Source organism: Mustela lutreola, chromosome 5 (assembly GCF_030435805.1).
Source record: "Mustela lutreola isolate mMusLut2 chromosome 5, mMusLut2.pri, whole genome shotgun sequence".
Classification (NCBI taxonomy): domain Eukaryota; kingdom Metazoa; phylum Chordata; class Mammalia; order Carnivora; family Mustelidae; genus Mustela; species Mustela lutreola.
The window spans coordinates 42,705,700-42,723,740 of record NC_081294.1 but is presented as its reverse complement, the minus strand read 5'-3'; the positions used below and the strand labels follow the sequence as shown (position 1 = coordinate 42,723,740).

The 18,041-nt window shown below is 54.6% G+C and overlaps 2 protein-coding genes across 6 annotated transcripts in view; one reads left to right on the top strand and one right to left on the bottom strand.

Moving 5' to 3' along the window:
• TNIP1 (TNFAIP3 interacting protein 1) overlaps positions 1–7,905 on the top strand; it is a 48,473-nt gene extending 40,568 nt beyond the window's left edge. For 3 of the 5 annotated variants that reach the window (XM_059174071.1, XM_059174074.1, XM_059174070.1), the window contains 6 exons: positions 1,617–1,748; positions 3,195–3,320; positions 3,797–3,862; positions 4,541–4,732; positions 5,564–5,654; positions 7,124–7,905. In XM_059174071.1, the coding sequence (XP_059030054.1) occupies positions 1,617–1,748; positions 3,195–3,320; positions 3,797–3,862; positions 4,541–4,732; positions 5,564–5,654; positions 7,124–7,158 (642 nt within the window). In that variant the 3' untranslated portion in view covers positions 7,159–7,905. The remainder of the gene's footprint in view (positions 1–1,616; positions 1,749–3,194; positions 3,321–3,796; positions 3,863–4,540; positions 4,733–5,563; positions 5,655–7,123) is intronic. The other 2 variants (XM_059174073.1, XM_059174072.1) reach the window with 2 other exon arrangements.
• A 504-nt stretch (positions 7,906–8,409) lies between these two features.
• GPX3 (glutathione peroxidase 3) lies at positions 8,410–16,531 on the bottom strand. The gene is made up of 5 exons (XM_059174075.1): positions 16,362–16,531; positions 11,747–11,900; positions 10,465–10,582; positions 9,911–10,010; positions 8,410–9,493 (listed from the first exon to the last, which is right to left on the bottom strand). Exons 1-5 carry the CDS (start codon positions 16,446–16,448, stop codon positions 9,272–9,274), a joined length of 681 nt encoding a protein of 226 aa, XP_059030058.1. The 5' UTR covers positions 16,449–16,531; the 3' UTR covers positions 8,410–9,271.
• Between the last annotated feature and the right edge of the window lie 1,510 nt (positions 16,532–18,041).

The following is an 18,041-nucleotide window of genomic DNA, read 5'->3' as shown; positions in this document are numbered from 1 at the left end:
GTGGGTAGGGGTGAGGCTGGCTCTGGGGCTGGTTTTAGTCCCAGCTTAGCCACTACAGCCTCTCCCGAGCCTCCGTTTTGCCATCTGAACACTGGATGGACACCTTCCAGCCCTGCCCACCTTCCAGCATGGGGGTTAAAGGAGCAAGCTGAAGGAGGAAGCTTTGAAAGGAAACATTCTCCGAAAGCCTGGAGTTGTCTGTGGTTCATCTTTGCCTCCTTTCTTATCTGTCTGCCTTCCCCGCTGCCTCCTGACCTTGCCCACAGCAGTGTCTGGCCTGAGTTTGGCATATTTGGGCCCCAACCCTGCTAGGGGAGCCCTTTCTGTTTGGTTTTGGGATTTGATAAGCATTGATTTTGCCATTGATTTGGGGGAACCGTGGGACCTGTTCTCAGGGAAAAAATGACCTGTCCCGAGCTGGGGACCTTGGGGACCTAAATCAGAGTGTGGTATTGTGCATGGTGCTGGACCCTAGAGGTCATTCAGGCTGGGTCACTGCCCTCTGGGTTTCCCTGGCATAGCGGGAGACACACGTGTGGGTGACCGATGCAAGGCAAGTAACCTGCTTTGCTTGTGACCTCCAGCAAGTCTCTCCCTGTGCCTGGACCTCAGTCTTCTCATCTGAAAAATGGGCAGACAGAACAAGAGGATAGAGTGGCTCCATAACTTGCCCTTGCAGCGGCCTGGGCTCACTCTCAGTTCAGCACTTGCCATGGTTTTCTGGGAGAGTCAAGGAGACTAAGCAGGGCCCAGGTCCACACGGGGGGAGGTTTTCTTCATGCCCCCCCACTGCCTAGGGAGGCACTGTGGGCGCTGCCGACGCATGGCGAGCAGAAGCCCCGCCGTGCTGGGGGCTAAAGTCCATGTGGCAACGAGCATGGCAGGTCCTGAGCGGGGTTCCAGAGTCCTCAAGTAACACGCTAACTGCACTGAAGGGGAACCCCATTAACAGAGATCTTTCAAGAAGCTCTGAGCACACTGCTTCCGTAAAAGGAAAGGATTTTATGAGCGTGGTGGAAGAAGGGTGCTTTTCTGTTTTCAGAATGTTATTTGGTCATGTTTCAGCCCATTTTCAGGCTTATAAAGACAAAATATTAAATAAGTCAGAATTATGTAATCTAACTACAGAAGAGCTGGGGACAGAGAGTTCAGCTTGGGAGCCACGGTTTTGGAAAGCTGAAGAATCTGAGGGCAAGGCGAGTTGAGGACATGGAACCTTTCCCGAAAGGCTTAATATTCTCTCTAGGTCTGGGTGTTGGGAAGTGAGCTACCCCTGCTCAGGGAAAGGGACATTTTCCCTTCTGGGTGAGGACCCCCCACTTAGCCTGCTTCTAAGCTGTGTGACTTTGGACACGTCACAGTTTTCTGAACCTCAGTTTTTACATCTGTCAAATGGGGGTGATGGTCATAGTCTTTCCTTCATAGGACTGTGGAGAGGATCCAATGAAATGATGTGTGTCATGTAAATAAATAGGGTAGCCCTTAGTAGATAGCACTGGTGGTGGCAATTATTATTGTCACTCATGGCAGGAAGGTCCCTGAAGGTGACCTTGCCAATGGGGCCGGACTTCCAGGGCTTCTGCTGATGGGCCTGTCTCCTTTCTTCCCAATCCCAGGCCCTGGAGGAAGCCCTGAGCATCCAGGCCTCCCCTTCCTCTCCGCCAGCAGCATTTGGGGGCCCAGAAGGAGCTGGCGGCCTCCTACGGAAACAGGAGCTGGTCACGCAGAACGAATTGCTGAAACAGCAGGTGAGTCCAAGAAGAGGAGGTGCTGAGTCCGGAGCTGGAGCATTCCTGAGGACCCGCAATGGGCTTGGAATCCCGTGGAAGTTCTAATTAGTAGTCCACATTCTGACTACTGGCCAGGACCCCTGTCTGGTAATAGGTTTATCCTTTCTAGCACTGTGTCCCTAACTAGGTCATTTCTCTGCCACCTTTTTGAGTTAACCATCTCTATACCCCGGCTGTGCTATTATTTACTTAGTATTTTAAAAATAACTTTTAGGGGCACCTGGGTGGCTCAGTTAAGCATCTGCCTTCAGCTCAGATCATCATCCCAGGGTCCTGGGATCAAGCCCCACATCAGGCTCTCTGCTCAGTGGGGTGTCTTCTTTTCCCTCTCCCTCTGCCTTTCCCCTGCTTGTGCATCTGCATGTCCTCTCTCTCTGTCTCTATCTGTCAAATAAATAAATACAAATCGTTTAAAAAATAACAAATTTAAAATACATCGTTTTCAATCAATGTATTTAAAAAGGGACTTTAGGTCACTGCTATAAATGAAAAACACTTTATTTCTTGCTAAGCAAGAAATACAGTAAAAGAAAAATAGTTTTTTAAAGATTTTATTTATTTATTTGACAGAGAGACGTCACAAGTAGGCAGAGAGGCAGGCAGACAGAGAAGGGGAAGCAGGCTCCCTGCTGAGTAGAGAGCCCTATGCGGGGCTCTATCCCAGAACCCTGAGACTGTGACCTGAGCTGAAGGCAGAGACTTAACCCACTGAGCCACTCAGGCACCCCAAAAAACAGTGTTATTAAACTCTAACTGGATACGCTTGCCTGATGAAGACTCTGAACTTGAGTCCTCTTTGAGGCAAGGGAAGGTAAATTCATAAGTACTGGAAAGATACTAAAGACATGCCAGCATAAATGGAGACTTGCTCCTTGAGGGGCTCAGAAGGACTGAAAGGAAGTTGGCAAGTCTAGGGCTGTCCCATGTGTTTCTATCTGATGCTATGCTTTGGAACCCCCTAAACCTTGTCTAACCTGGCCAGCGTCTCACTGGTCTCCGTGGGAGGTGAAAGTGTGGGCTCAGGGAGCCCACGAGGCACCCGTGAAGCCTTGGGAGAGTTCTGTAGGTCCCCTGGGAGACAGGAGATGACCCCCAGTCTTGCCCCCACGCTCCAGGCCTGTGGCCTCACCTCTCTCAGGGGCCTTAGCAGATGAAGGGATGGGACTGGTGGGGGGCTTCTGACCCCCTCTTTTTTTAAGCCACGGATACCTTGTTTAAATAAAGCCCTATGTTGAAGCCCAGATTATGAAATAGAGGGAACCAGAAACTTCTCTGTTTGCAGGTGGGAGCCAGAGTCCTCACAATGGCTGTGAGGATGGGGTGACAGCAGCAGGAGGCCAGAGCAGTCTGAGCCCCTCCTCCCTCACCCTCCCTTTCCGTCCCCTCCCCTCCGTTCCCCTCCAGGTGAAGATCTTTGAGGAGGACTTCCAGAGGGAGCGCAGCGATCGAGAACGCATGAATGAGGAGAAGGAAGAGCTGAAGAAGCAGGTGGAGAGACTACAGGCCCAGGTCACCTTGTCCAATGCCCAGGTGAGAGCAGCTGACCAGGGAAGGGGCACCCGGCTGCCCTCACAAGGTAGGGGTGCGGCTTGGCGGGGCCCTGGTGAAACTGGAGGTCAGGATGCACGTGGTCCTTCCAGCTCTGCCTACCTCTGCAAGTCCCGTCTCCTCTCTGACCCCGCCTCCATGGTTGGAGTCCCCCACTCTCTCTCAGAAGTGAACTGAAGGATGTTAATAGGGACCTAGGGCAATAGGAGGCTTGTGTGAACCCTCCTGATCTCTGTTCAGACCACGCCCGGTGAGCAGGCCTCCCTGAAGCCACCAGCCAGAGCTGGACTCTGCTCCTTGGGGGCCTTCCTTCCCCGGGGCTGGGCCACGAGGGCCGCCAGGAGTGCTGGCCCTTTGCCGCAGCCCATCAGCCCGCAGGGCTTCTTACGGCCTGAGTGCAGGCCTGGCCAGGAAGCAACCTGGGCCAACAGTCTTCTCCCCCTCCCTTCTCCTCTCAGCTAAAAGCATTCAAAGATGAGGAGAAGACAAAAGAAGCCCTCAAACAGCAGAAGAGGAAAGCAAAGGTGAGGAGGTTTAAGGGAGGAAGCAGCACTTACCTCATCTTACCTTACTCAGGGAGCTAAAGTCTGAGTGGGGGAGGCAGCATCTTCTCAGGTGTCCAACTAATTAATGAGGTAGTGCAGGGCAAGCACTTCGAACTACTTGGTACAGACTAAGTGCTCAGAACACGTCAGCTTCATCGGTGGATATTTTGTGCCCTTGTATCAGCCTCCTGTGCACCTACCTGTACCCAGCCACCTGTGTCCCGGTACCCAGCCACCTGTGTCCCGGTACCCAGCCACCTGTGTCCCTGTACCAGCCTCCTGTGCACCTGTACCCAGCCACCTGTGTCCCTTGTACCCAGCCACCTGTGTCCTGGTACCCAGCCACCTGTGTCCCTTGTACCCAGCCACCTGTGTCCCGGTACCTGCCACCTGTGCCCCTGTTCCAGCCACCAGTATCCCAGTACAAGCCACCTGTGTCCCAGTACCCAGCCACCTGTGTCCCGGTACCTGCCACCTGTACCCCTGTTCCAGCCATCAGTGTCCCGGTACAAGCCACCTATGTCCCAGTACCCAGCCACCTGTGTCCCTGTACCAGCTTTCAGAGAACTAAGATACCAAGTAGAGAAAGAGCAGCGAGACAGGCATCACTGGGATGGCCTGTCACAGACTAGAGCCAGACACCAACATTTCTTGCAGGCCTCGGCGGAGCACTACCACATGGAGCCCCACCCAGAGCACCTGTGCGGGGCCTACCCCTACGCCTATGCGCCCATGCCAGCCATGGTGCCTCACCATGGCTATGAGGACTGGTCCCAGATCCGCTACCCCCCGCCCCCCATGGCCATGGAGCACCAACCCCCACTCCCAAACTCACGCCTCTTCCACTTGGTGAGTCTGTGTGCCCCCCCCCCCCACTCTAGGACACACGAGAGGCCCACCCATGCACTTTGCAGAGGGCAAGGTCAAGGGAGGGGGTCTGAGACTGCATTCTTAGCTCTTGGCTGAACAGCACTGTGGTGTGCAGGCAGACGTCCAGAGCCAGGCAGGACTCCAGCCCAAAGCTACTCAGGGTCTCTTGTGTAGGACAGGAAAGGCTCAGAGGGAGGGCGGGAAGCAGGCCAGGGGCTCAGAGTTTGGGTTTGCCTTATTCGTGGAACCTGCACTTGTAACCAGGTACAGGCCTTCAGCTGTGCAGTCTCTCCTTTGCTTTCCTTTTCGTTTCCCTTTCCAGGTTCCCTTCCACTCCCTTCTTTCTTTCCTTTTATTTTGCTGTTCATTCTTTCTCCAAAGAGCTGCTGCCACCTGTCCCACCCTCTCCATCCTTCTGCCATTGTCCTGGTTCGGCATCCCCGCTCCCACCTGGACAATGGCACTGTCTTCTGCCTGGTCCTCTTGTCTGGCATCTCCTGCTCTGCCCTGTCCTTACACACGTCTTCTTGGTAGTCTACACCGGAGCAGAGGCGGGGCTTAAGAGATTGGCTTGGGGGATTGTAGAGACCTAGAACCGAGCTTGGCCACCTTCTTAGCTAGATCTCCTTCAGCGAGTTTCTTAACCCCTCTGAGCCTCAGTTTCCTTACCTGTAAAATGGGGATGGCAGCCCAAGTTGTAAGGATTCAGGTGTGCTGGATTAGCGTGTATTGAGTGCTGTGCTGGCATGGTAGCTGCTCCTGGGATTTTTGAGGGCTGTGATTGGCTACTAAGCCCCACTTCTGTTGCAGCCAGAATACACCTGGCGGCCGCCCTGCGGCGGGATGCGCAACCAGAGCTCCCAAGTGATGGACCCACCCCCAGCCAGGCCTGTAGAGCCAGGTGAGAGTGGCCTTGTCCTGGGTCTCTCCTTTCCCTGGGGGGGATAACTTCTTACCTGCCAGGAACGCCCCAGTCTGGGGATGAGGTCACTGCCTTCTGCTCTTGGTGCCAGAGAGGTCTCACATTTCAAAACAGGGTGAAGAGGATGGGGAGGTGACCGCGGAGCAAGGGGGTTAAAGTCATTCATTCATTCTTCCGAGCTTGGTGTCTGAATGGCGGGCACTCTGCTGGGTGCTGGGAAAGCCACGTGGGTAGAAACAGTCGATGATTCCTGCCCTCGAGGAGCTTACTGCCTCGTGCGGGAGGAAGAAATGAGTAAAAGGCACACACAGGCATCACACAGACAGGCGTTCGAGTGCACTTAGGTGCCCTGAAGAAAGGAGAGCAGATAGCAGAGGATCCTGTTGGAGTCCAGACCCTCAGTGCCTGAGGGACAGTAGAAGATGTCATTGCAGAGAAGTAACACGTACAAAGGCCCTGATGGGAGGGAGGAAAGAAGGAAAGCCAACTGGAGGGTTGAGAGAAAGCCAGAGAAGACTGGAGAAGCCGAGGGCGAGGTGGGGAAGGAGAGCCGGGCGAGGCAAGAGCAGGGAGGTAGGCGAGTCCAGGCTCCACGGGGACCTGCAGACGATGGCGGGGCCTGGTCTTTATCCCAAAGATGATGGGCCATCCTCAGACATGTTTAAAGCAGAGTGGCATGACAGATCAGATCTGCATTTTGAAAAGCTCTATCTGGTCATAGTGCTGGCCAGCCACAGCTGGGGACCGGAGGTCGGTTTGCTAGTCACAGGGGGACTCCAGGACCCCGGTGACTTCCTTTGCTTCCTGCAGGGCTCTGCAGGGCAGAGGGCACTGCCTTGCCTTGGGGGTGGGGGACAAGGAGCTGAGTCCTTCTCTGCACAAAGAGCTGTTTCCTGCGGACTGTGGCTTTGCTGAGCTAGAGCCGGCTCTGCCGGGAGGTCAAGGGCCCCTCACGGAAGGTGTGTGTGCAGACACTGTGGGATGATTGGAGCCAGTGTGGTTTGGAGGAGCTGGTGGTTGGCAGGAGGCACTGGGCTGGTTGGCCATTTTCTCCTGGCTCCTGACAGAGCCCTGGAGGTTGTGTGGAGCCCCTGGGATGCTGCGGGGATAAGGGGCTAGTGGGCGGGGCTCTCTCCTCCCCCAGATATGCTCCCACTCTGGGATCTGGAGTCAAATGGGGTAAGCTCCAACACTTGTAGATCTGGAACTCTGGGCAAATACTTAAAAATCTCTCTGTGCCCTTATTCCCTCCTCCATAAAGGAAAAATAATCTGCCGGCTTCATAGGACTAGGGAAGGACTGGACGACACCGAACGTCCTAGCCCAGGACCTGACACTCCACAGCCCTCAATTCTGGGATTTCCGCTATTCCTTTCTGGTTCCCATAAGCCTTTGAAACCTACTGTACTTCATCATTTCTAAAGTCCTCAATATTTTTCTTTATTTAGAGTCTACGAAAAATGACCGTGAGGGGCCTCAGTGAGACCAGATTCTGTCACTTGACTCCACCCCGTCTTGCAGGATCTCCTGATCTCAGATGCTGAAAAACTGGAGGCCGTGTTCCCTGTGTGGCCAGAGCCTTCACTGGATGGGAGGCTGAGGGGCTCCTGGGTTGTGCCCCAGACCAGCCTAAGCCGTTTCCAGACTAGAGAGGCTCCACACAGAAGGCTTCCATTTGGCCCATCCTTTGGAGCCACGAGGAGATACTCACCGCCTAGCATGGACCAAGTGGAGAGAGGCCTCATCCGACTTTGACCTGCCATGCTCTGTGGAATCACTGGGGGACTTCAGTCTGAAGAGTGGGGTACAGCTGAGACCCTTCCCTTTCAAAACTTCCCCGGAAGTGGTCCCAGCCCCTCTGTGGAACATGTTCAATTCACATGTGTGTTGAATTTTTGCTTCAAGCCCTGTAGTAGCAGGACCTGCCCCATGCCCAAGCCTCCCCCCCACCCCCGAGGAGCTCCAAGAAGAACGAGTTTGCTCTCAGAAGCAGAAGACAAATGTTCTGTCACAGGGCCCTCCACTTCCACCCACAGCAGCCTTGCCAGCACCGTGGCAGCCTGGGATGAAGGCCACGCCAGCCACCCATGCCGAGGGGCCCACCATGAGGATGGCAGACCCTCGGCCCTACATTGAAGGCTTGGGGTGCCAGAGGACCAGATCAAGGTGGCTGGCTGTCCCTGGCCAGCTGTTTGCACGAATCTTGGACATAAATCCAAGTTGAAGATCAGTATTCTGTGATTTGTATTTTTTTATGGCCTGGCTAGTGTTCCCTCCGCAGTCGATGAGAGTGCTGCTTTCTGTGCCCCATTCCCCTCTAGTCTCGAGACCATCACCAGGGCTCTTGGCAGATTTCCCCGGGCTCTGCTCCGAGCCCCTCCAAGGGCGGGGCACCCAGGGGCAGTGGAAGAAGTCTGGGCTGAGAGTCAGGCGACTTCACATGTTGGGAGGCAGTGGGCAAGGCCGGCCCTTCTGTGAGACGGTTTCCTCACCCATCACATGAACTACCTCGTCTCAGCCCCAGCTTCCTGGAGAATTGTGGGAGGGAATGAGTGTGGATGGGAACTGCTTTTGTAAACTCCAAATGCCAAGTTAGAGAAGCACAGTGGGTCTAGGTAGAAACCAAATAGCAGGGGCCCAAAGCACTCCCTCCATTTCTCTTCTCCCTCCAACTCCCTCCCTACCCAGCCCAGTGAGGACAGCCCCAAGGAGGAAGCACCACAGTAGGCTCAGCTGTTGCAGAAAGGCCTTTACTGGGCAGACAGGGAGGGAGGAGTCTAATGCCAGGGACCAGGGTGAGGGGAAAGGGCACGTCCTCCAGAAAAGCAGGGGTGGCATCCCTGCCCTGGGGCCTCAGCCTGAATGCACTAAGGGCCGGCCCTTCAGACAGGCTCAGGGGAGGTCCGCCCATGAGGGCTTCGGGCCCCTCCTTCATGGAGATGCCATTCCTGACACGAGGACGTGGCCCTGGCTCTCAACATCTGCCTTGGCTGCTCTATGGGAACACTACAGTGGGGGTGGAGGGTAGGGGACTCGAGAGGGCCCCTCAGGAAGGAGAAGAGGCTGCATGGTGGAGAGGAGGGAGATCAGGCAGTGTGGTAGACCCAGAAAGTTCTGGGCACTTAAGTGGTGGTGGTATCTGGAGGCAAAGGGAGGTGCTGGCCCCCAAGTTGAGGTCTAGGTCAGAACAGAACAGTTGGAGCTTGAGCTGGTTTTAATGTGGGCTCAGCTGAAAGTGAATGGTTCTCGTCCGAACAGAACTGGAGAGAAGGGGGAGGTGTTCTCCTGCACTCCCGCACTCCCAGCACAGAGCTGTGCGTACACATATGGTACACATTCCCCGTATTCACGCAGGTACACACAGGTGGTGGTCCCTCCTGCACACACACCGTCACACACACCTGTAGGCACGTGTGCAGACGCCCACATGCACAGCAGTACAGACACAACTGTTTGCATGTGTTTGGGTCAAGTTGGGGCCTTGTGTAATAGGGGTCTATGGTGGGAGTGTGGCGTAGTTGGAGAAATGGATTCCTTCCTGAACGGAGTCCCTCCCCAGCCCCCGCACGGAGGACAGGGGGTGGGGCAGGCCTGATTTACTTCCCCTGGACCGCCAGAGCTGCCTGCCGCCTCATGTAGGCCAGGATGTCCATCTTGACGGTGCTGACCGTGGTCCGGTGGTACCAGCGCATGATGGGTATGCCGTCTGGCCCCACCAGGAACTTCTCAAAGTTCCAGCGGATGTCGTGGACCTTCATGGGTTCCCAGAAGAGGCGGCCAGGTGAGCCCAGGAGCTCTGAGGTGGGGGGGCAGGAGTTCTGCAGCGGGAATGAGAAGCGTGTCAGCCCTGCTTGGGGCCCTTCCCACCCTCCCTCTCCAGGCCTTCCGCGAGGGCTTAGAGGGGAAGGTAGGAGAAGCCTGGCACTGAGCAAAGAGCACCAGTTTCGGAGTTGAAAATGGAATCCCAGGACCAGCTTAGACTCTAGTGGATTGTAGGACTCTAGCAGCTTTTCCCTTCCGGGGCCCTGCTTGGGCCTTATTTATACAATGGGCTGTTGTGATCCTAGGGTCTGCCAAGCTTGACGGTTAGAATGATAAATGCCAGGAAATCCCCCCCAGGGGCCCAGAGGTGGGCGAGGGTGGCATGGGCTGTGTCTCCCCAAGGGTGGGAGCTGGGAGTGGCTGTAGCTCTGTCCAGAGCCAGGTCAGCGGGTCAGTTGTGGCTACGCACTCACCTTCAGGAACGTGTAGAACTTCTGCTCTTTCTCTCCGTTCACATCCCCTTTCTCAAAGAGTTGGAAATTGGGGACAAAGCCCCCGCCTGGTCGGACATGCCTACAAGGAATGTTCTTATGTGGGTCCCAAGGAGATGGGCCTAGGGCTCAGAAATGACAAGAAGGGACTGTGCAGGGAGGGGCTATTGGGAATCTGGAACTTTTCCCACACCAGGCAGTGGGAGTTGATGAAAATTGAATGGACACAGGCATAGTGTGGATGTGCAAGCTTCTTTTTCCGGTTTGGTACCTTCTCAGTAACCCTGTCCCCTGCCTACACTCCCCCCAACACACCCCCCGGCCCTGCCACCATCCTATCATGCACACACAGGCAGTCATCCCTGTGTCCGACCTCTCTTTGTTCATGCCAGCGAACGGGGTTCCTGGAAGGGGAGCATTGTTCTTGGTGGCTAAGTACCCATCAAGAGCAGAGGCCAATGCAAGAGATCCCCGGCACCTCGGCTGGGGCACAGGGGACTGTACTTTCTCAGGACACCAAGCAAGCAAGCACTCACTTGAGGCTGGGTAAGATTTCCGAGTTCTCTCCTGGCTCCTGTTTTCCGAATTGGTTGCAGGGGAAGCCCAGAATGACTAGACCAAATGGTTCAAGCTCTTCCTGTAGTGCATTCAGTTCTGGGCCAGGGTGAAAGAGAGCAGAGATGAACGGAGACTATCAAGGACCCCTGTCTTGTCTGCACCCCTCCACCTGCTCACCCATTGTGAGCTGAAACCAACCGAGGCCTGACTGGGGAAGATTGCTCAGCAAGCGTGACAATGCTGGGCTACAAGCCTCATTCTCCTGACTTCAGTATGGTTGTATTGGAGATCTGGAGAGAAAGCAATATGCTTTCTCAAACCAGAAACCAGTCAACTGCTCACTGCCACTGGGCCTGTAGGCTAATGGCTCCTCCAGGACTCTCAGGATTGAGTCCCTTAGAGCAAGAGCCATACATCCCTGGGCAGAAGACTTCCTGGCAGTTCGGGAATTGAATGGAGGCCATGGCCCAGCTTCCCAGCTCCCTCAGTGCCAGCACCCAGCCCATCTCTTGCACAAACACACTCTGCTCTATTCCAAAGTCTGGAAAGAAGGATTCTAGAGAAGAGCCCACTGGGCCATCCAGCCCACTGTCACTCTGCTTCTGGGAATTTGCCTGAGACGGCCAGGCAGACATTCAGGGTCAGGTTCCTTGCTTCCCCCAAAACCCTGCCAGCGGACTGTGCTCAGCCCCATGGCATTTTCCTGTGGGTGGGGTCAGATAGCCTCTGGTCAGCCTGTTCCCTCAGGCTGTTTCCTCTGCCCTGGCTAAACAGAGAGGAGTGAGGATACCAGGATCACAAAACCTAGCGCAAACACCTGGGATTGCCACTGACACGTGTCCTCGGGGCCTCAATCTAACTGCCCAGTTTCCGGATAGGAGCCAAGAGAAGCACTAGGGCCGATGGAGCTGAGGGCAGATGGGAGATTCTCACCAGGATAAAGATACCATTTCTTACTCCCCTGGAAGAACACCCCAGGCACAGACCCAATGTCCTCCATCCCTCTGTTTTCAGGGCAGTTGGGTCCCCAGAGATGAAGGGTTACTGGGAATCTTCTAGAACATGTCTGAAGGCAGTCAGACCTCAGGCTTATATAGTCATCTTCACTGATATATGGAAGACAGTAGAGTTGGGATACAGGACTTGGAATCTTGGGATCTTGGTCACCCCTTCCTGCTTGCACCGAAAAAACTCCTGTGATTAGAATGTGCCTAACTGGCAGAAATAGCCTCACAGCAGGGGGCGAGGGTGGGCTCTTACCAACGTACTGGCCCGTCAAGCCTCAGTAGCTGGCCACGTTGACAAAGAGGATGTATTTGCCAGCGAACTGCTTGAAGGGGATGTACTCCTGCCCGTCGATGGTGAGGGCTCCGTAATCATAGATGGTGCCGCTCACATCAGCATGGCAGTCCGTCTAGAACAGAGGAAGACCAGTCCCGGGGAGCGGTTAGGGCTGGAAGGGAACCCGGGCATCTCCGTTTTCAAGATCATGAAAGATATCAACAGGGCGAGTGACTTACCCAAGACCAATCTAAGAACTAGAACTGGACCAGAACCAAGGTCTACTTCCTTAGGCAAGGGAATGCTTATGAAAGCACTTAATCAGCAGCTGGGTGTGTGGAACCCTGCTGTCCTACTTCCATGGCCATTCCGTCGCCTCCTGTGCCCAATGCCTAAACACTGGCCAGGCCCGGAGAGACACCATGCTGGTGCAGGAGGTTGCCTTACTCCGGGTTGCTCCTGGAGGCTGCCGGGGCCGCTGCTGCAGACAGCCAGGCAGGGGACAGTGTGGGCCAGCTGATCGCATTGCCAAGGACGAACTGAACAGAAAGGAGGAAGTGGCTGTGTGCAGAGGGGTGATTCAGATATGGAAGACTGGAGGACTGGAAAGCTGAGGCTGTTGCTACAATATAAGGAAGTAGGAGGAGCCAGGAAGGGGAGAGGCCTGCCTGGAGGATTCCATGTGCCGGCAAAGGGAAACCGACAGGGCCTCGCCCATGGGAGATGTTCCCTGTAAGTGTGTAGCTGGGATGACCGGTATGCCTTCCTCTGTGCCCAGCTGCTGCGCACCCCACCCCCACCCGCCGACAAGTGACCTTCTAGAACAAGTAGTGGACAATGGACTCAGGTGGGGATGCGGATTCCATGTCCAGCTCTGCCGCTAACTCCCTGTGTGGTCTGGGGCTATAGCTCCTTCTCTTCTCTGGGCCTCAGTTTCCTCTTATAAGATGAGAACCTTGAACTGGATCAGCCACGCTCAACCATGACGGCTTGCCAGCATCACCAGCAGTGGGCAGGGGAAGGAGTGGGCCCAGTGCCAACCAGCAGGGCATTGCCTGGACGCCACTCTCCACCTACCCCAGCTCCGGCACAGGCGACGAAAACCTGGGTCTACTATTTTTTTTTTTTTTTTCTGGGTCTACTATTGAAAGGGTGTCTTGGCGTCAGTCACACAATCAGCAGCAGTGCTGGTCATGAGGGGAAAGGAAAGTGTTGGCCAGCATTATACTGGGTCATCTCTGGCCATGATGGGGGAGGAGACAGGTACCCAGACAATAAACAAATGTAGTACGAACTAGCATTACAGATCAGGAGAGACCGGCGGTAGCAGTGAGAGAAGCAAATCCACACCCTCTCCTCCCCATCGGTCTTGGAAGGCTTGCTGTTAAGGTGAGGCACCTGGGCCCAGCCAGATGAAGGGAGTCATCTGGTTGGCAGGGTGTGGCCCCAGGAGGGTATAGAAAAGTCACCTCAGCCTGGAAAATGTCGCAGGTCTGCTGAGCCTGGCGAGGCAGGGCTCCTTCCGGCAAGCCATTCCCAGAGAGCTGTGAGCTCTCTTCTCGGCCTCAGTGCCGATTCCCTGTTTTCCGTGAAACTGGCAGCCCATGCCCCGTGACTTCCAGCGGGTGCCAGAGACAGGTCCGAAACCTAAGCTCCACATTCCTCTAGCCCCAGCTGGGTCAGTTCCACCACTGAACACAAACAACCAGGGTACAGCACACCCGGCCCAGAGCTGGCAGAGGAGGTCTAGCAAGCCAGAAGGCAAAGACTCCCCACTCGCCGCTCCAGCTCTTCCCCTCCACCCCCATCCAAAGGCAAATTCTGGGAATTGACGAGAACAAAAGCCTTCAACAGGTTGTCCAAATAACAGAAGCTTGTAAATAGGACAATCTGCTTCTGAGCACAGCTTCAGGATGGGGGTGGGGTGAGGGGACTCTCCTCTCACTACGCTAGGCTTTTTAGTCTTTGCTGGCTCTGTGGCCCTGAGGGTGTGAGTCACTTTCACTCTGGGAGCCTCAGGTGGCTGACAGGCAAGGATAATGCCACCTGTCCCCAAACAGCTGTGCGAATCTCTGTGCAGATCAGAACAGTCTTGAAAGCCTCAAGGAGAGAAATCCCCATACCAGGAGATAGTGATTATTCTGCCAGCAGCTAGGGGGAAAGGCCCTGAGGGTCCTCTGTTATTGTGAAGAGGGCTTTGAGGATCTCCAGCCAGGGGAAAGAGGAGGCTGCTGCAAGGTGTCTCTGGGGAGAAGCGATGAGGACAGAGCCTCCAAACTGTCTGCCACTGAGCCCAGGGCTGTGGGTTCAGACACCATCCATGGTGACTCTGACCGGGACCCCTCCTTTCCTTTCTGCGGGGCTCTGGCGGCTCGCCTGTCAGATGGGCTCAGAGTCAGTGTTGTCTTAAGGGCTCTTCATCTCTGTCAGCCTGTGGTTCCATGATTCTCTCTGCCTGGTTGAGTCACCTAGAAACCAGCGGTTACTAGGATCTCGTGCACGTCAGCGGTCATTACCCTCTCCAGCTTCTGCAGAGTCCTTCTGCACAGCAAGGACAGGGAGCCTGGATAGCTTAAAGCTGGGCTGGAGATGGGACACAGCAAGGAAAGGAGGATTTCCTTCATTATCTGGCTCCTCCCTTTGAACTGGGAGGAGGCAGACATCCCTCCGAGAAGGTCACCTACTGCCCATCCCATTCCTCACGTGCCTCACCATCCTATCCCTTGGCCCTGGAGTTGGAGGTAAGGTAGGTGGTTGAGTCTTAGAATCCGGAGCTAGGACATCTCGACTCTCAGGCCCTGGGAGGAGAGATGGGCATGCCCAGACTGTCGTTAGTCAGCAAGTCCTAATAGGCTGCCTCTGATAGGATCATACCTCACCCTAAGACTTTTCTAGACATACCCATCCTGTTCTCTTTGAATCCACCTATTCCTTCCCCAGAGTTCTGCAAATAACACAGAGCTATGATGAGTTATTCATGGGGTCTACCTTCGTACCTCCAGCCTTCTCGAGTCAGAGCCCAATCTTCTCTGGCTTTCCCTAGACTGAAATTAAAGGCTGACTCCATGCTGCTGGCCTGCCCACCGCCAGCTCTATCCCACACCACAATCTTGACACTCAATCCCATCCCTCACCTGGAAAATGTCTTTTGAGTTGAGGATAATGAACAGGGCTGGATACAAAGGAGGAGTCGTAGAAATGCCTTTATAACCATCTACTCCAAAGAGAAACAGACTGAATAGGATTTAGCAGAGGACAGGACAGGATGGAGGGATAGACACATACAGAAGGAACCCTGTGCTTGGAATGTGCTAATTGGACAGTGGATAGAACTTTGGAAATAGGATTATGGACTCCTAAGATCTTAAAGACCCAGAAGATTTTAGAAAGACAGAAGCTCAAAGCTTCTCTTGAGCTTATACAAGCATGTAGGGTGTGTATGTGTGTGTATGTGTCTGTGTCTGTGTGTGTGTGTGTTATGTGTGTTGGGAGAGTGGAGACACAATCTCTCTCTTTGGATCTTTACCCAAAGGCTTCTGCCTCCCACCCTGGGGAAGAAGAGAGGTCTACTGGGCCCATTCTGGCTTGTACTATCCTAGGAGATGAGCAGGCTGGGTCACCCCACTCCTGGCTTCAGCATCCCCACTCTAGCTAAGGGTCACACATTCTGCTGGGGATAGACAGAGGTTCAGGAGAATTCCGCCTCTCCTGTGAGCTGGCAGTCCCCAACTTTCTCCAGCTACCAGGTCTGCTCAGGCCACTATGGACAGTGGGTGGTGGGTGGAGAAGCTGCCCCAGAACACACCTTCACAGAGCAGCAGGTGGATTTTGCAGCTTCCCCAAGCATTCCCCCGGGAAACCATCAGCTTCCTTGTGCCCCCCACCTTCACTTCCCTCCCCTCCCCGCCCCGCCCCGCCCCCACCCCACCCTGCCCCCACCCCAGCCCACCACAGATGAACAACCTGAGGCCCATAAAGGATTGAGAGTCTAGCCAGTGTCCTGGGGACTGTGCACTGTCAATCCAGAGTGCTTTCGGTCACGGATGTCTGCCTCTTCTACCAACGCCCTGGAATCCTAGCGGGCATTTCTCCCTGCGTTAATGCTTGGGCTAGAAGAGCCCTCGCCGCCGTAAATTCTCCAAGACCGGGACCACCCAGCTCCTTGCCTATCAGTCTCCCCTGGGAACCTCCGCAGCCAGCCGAGATGCGGAGTCTCTAGGCCTTTTTCTGTGCCCCCGCCCACTTCAGGCCCGCCTGAAGGGGAGTAGCTGGGGACCGGCTTGGCATGCTCGTAACAAGGCGACCCTGAGGCAGCTGTGGGGCAGACGGGGTCAACTCGGCGAGGGGGACTCTCCTCCCTATTCATTCTGCCCACCCAGGGCACTCAGATCTCCCATAGATAAAACTGTAAAGATAGAGGCGCGCCGGGCGGGGGTCCCGGAGGCGGAGAGGGAGGAACCGGGGTTAAGGTCCTCGCACCAGGTGTTGCCCCTCCTGGAGGGGAGCCCGGGAAGATGGGTGCCTCGCCACCGACAGACGGACACCTGGGGGCTCTGTTCGTCCCGCCGGGGCCCCACCCCTAAAGCTCACTCACCTTAGACTTTTCCTGCCCCCGGCTCGGCGGGACGAAGCCAGCCAGGAGCAGGGAGAGAAGGCAGGACGCCCGCAACAGCCGGACCATGGCTGGCACGGGGCGCGTCTCGGGCTCGACTGAGACGCTGTCTGATCCCGGGCCACCGCCGTCTGAGGGGTCCGATGCCCTCAGCCACCTTTCAAGCCCTCAGCGATGACCAATCCGCGGCCGGCCCGGAGTCCCTGTAGCCAATTGCAGGGGGGCTGGCATTTCAGGGGCGGGCGCAGTTTACCCTCCTTCTCCTCCCTAGGCTCAGGGCGACAGTGACATAAGCAAGTCTGGGCAAAAATGGGAGCGGGTCCTTGTGGACCTATGAGGCTGCCCCCTCTTCTTTAGGCACAAAAGAGCAGGTGGAGGCATGCATAATGTCCTCCAGCATAGCCAGGGGAGAGGGCTTTAAACTCTAACTGAAGAACCGATGGAAGGCTCAATCCTAGGAGACATTTCTTACTCCTAGGTTGTTTTTTTTTTTTTTTTTTTAAACACCCTGTGGTGCTCCCTCTTTCCTCTTTCTTCCTTCCTCCATTCCAGTTGAAGGATGTTAAGGATTGAAAATGACAGCAAGATCTGCGGTGAGACTGCTAGGAACATTTGTTCCACACAGGTTTACCGCTTAAGCAGCAAAGAATGGGGGCACCTGGGTGGCTCAGTTATTTGAACGTGGGACTCTTGTTTTCCGCTCAGGTCACGATCTCCGAGCTCAGGGAGGCAAATGCTTTGGATTCTCACCCCCTCTTCCCCTCTCCCTGTGCATGCATGCTCTCTAAAATAAATAAATAAAATCCTTAAAAAAAAAAAAAAAAGGTGGGAGGGAAGCAAAAAGTGGATGCCCACAGATTTTGAAAGCAGTCCCCTACTGGAGAGAACACTGGGATATCTCAGCCCATTTGTGAGCAGAAAATACATTGCTCACTGTGTTGTCTTGAAAGTGTTGCTTTCCCCCTCTGGGTCTTGGTTTCCCCCAACTGTGTAATGATGGATTAGCTGATGACCTCCTGAAGCCTTTCTGGTTCGGCCTAGATGGCTTGCTTCTAAAATAAGAGAAAGACCTAGAATAGAAGTTCCTTGAGAGTAGGGACCATGATCATGACCTGGCCCAGAGCCTAGAGCACAGGTGTTAAATACTTGTTGCATTAATCAACCAAAAAATTCATTTCTCTGCTTGGAGATACCGTTGATTAGGTAGGCAGTTCTAGGTCTGGGCTGTCTTGGTACAATCGTGTTCATAGAGAGAGGAATGTGTTGGGATCAGTACTTCCCAAAACTGCCCAACTACCAGAGTCACCTGGGAAGCTTCTAGTCGATTCCCAGACCCCAGTCCAGAATCACTGCATTAGAATTTCGAGGGGGCAGAGGCTGAGAATCTGCTTTCAAACATGTCCCAAAGGTGATTCTGAGGCAGGCGATCCTGTCTTCTGGCAGAGAGGTGCCTTGAGATAGCATGCCTTTCCTCTGATTGGCGATTTTGTCCTTGTGGGAGTTTGGAAGTTCTGTTTCAAGTCCCATATTCTCCATAAAGCCTTTCTTACTTCAAACCACAGCCTGTTGAAGGGAACATTGAAGTCCAGAAAGTCTTTAAATGAGTTAAAGTGCAGAAGCATTTGAACAGCGGCTGACACAAAGTATGTTTTCAATAAATGT